This window comes from Microtus ochrogaster, unplaced genomic scaffold, assembly GCF_000317375.1.
Source record: "Microtus ochrogaster isolate Prairie Vole_2 unplaced genomic scaffold, MicOch1.0 UNK27, whole genome shotgun sequence".
NCBI lineage: Eukaryota > Metazoa > Chordata > Mammalia > Rodentia > Cricetidae > Microtus > Microtus ochrogaster.
Genome location: NW_004949125.1, coordinates 4,797,797 through 4,798,446, shown reverse-complemented (window position 1 = coordinate 4,798,446; position 650 = coordinate 4,797,797). Strand labels below are relative to the sequence as shown.

Here is a 650-nt window from a genome sequence, read left to right as displayed (position 1 = left end):
AACCATACACAGGGCCCTGGGACCGAGTGTCGGTACCACATAAACCAGGCATGGTGGTTCTCATTGTAAGGCCAGCATTTGGGAAGAGGAGGTAGGAGGGCCAGAAGTCCAAGGTCCTCCTCATCTCTACAGCAAGTTGGGGACCAGCCTGGGCTACATGAGAGCCTGTCTCAAAAATGTATAGAAACAACAACAAAGCACGAGTCAAGTCAGCATCCCTTTATGATGACCCTGGCACTGTAGAGAACGCACCCCCCTGTTTTTGCAGGCAGAATTCAGGGTCCAGAAGGAAGCTGTGTGGGCCGTGGCAAACTTCGCAACAGGGGCCTCTCAGAGCCAGTTGAGCATGCTTGTGCACTCAGGAGTCCTGGAGCCGCTGCTAAATCTGCTCACTGCTCCAGACATGAAGATCATCACCATCGTCCTTGACATCATTTCTTACTTTCTCCAGGTAAGCTGTTCTGAACAGCAGTCTTAGACCCGAAGACAGTGAGCATGTGAGCGTACTTCTCAGAGATATGGCAGTGGGGTTGCTGGGGTGGGGGCCAGAGTGTTCAGTGGCTAAGGGTGCTTGCCTCCAAGCTGACCACCCAAGTTCAGTCCCCAGGACCCATGTGGCTGTGGGAGAGATGGGGCTTCAGCGAGTTGTC

At 53.7% G+C, this 650-nt stretch overlaps 1 protein-coding gene across 1 annotated transcript in view; it reads left to right on the top strand.

Moving 5' to 3' along the window:
• The window catches only part of Kpna7 (karyopherin subunit alpha 7), a 33,477-nt gene that overhangs the window by 19,243 nt on the left and 13,584 nt on the right, over positions 1-650 (top strand). Inside the window, exon 7 of the mRNA XM_005368074.1 lies at positions 269-451. Within this exon, the coding sequence (XP_005368131.1) occupies positions 269-451 (183 nt within the window). The remainder of the gene's footprint in view (positions 1-268; positions 452-650) is intronic.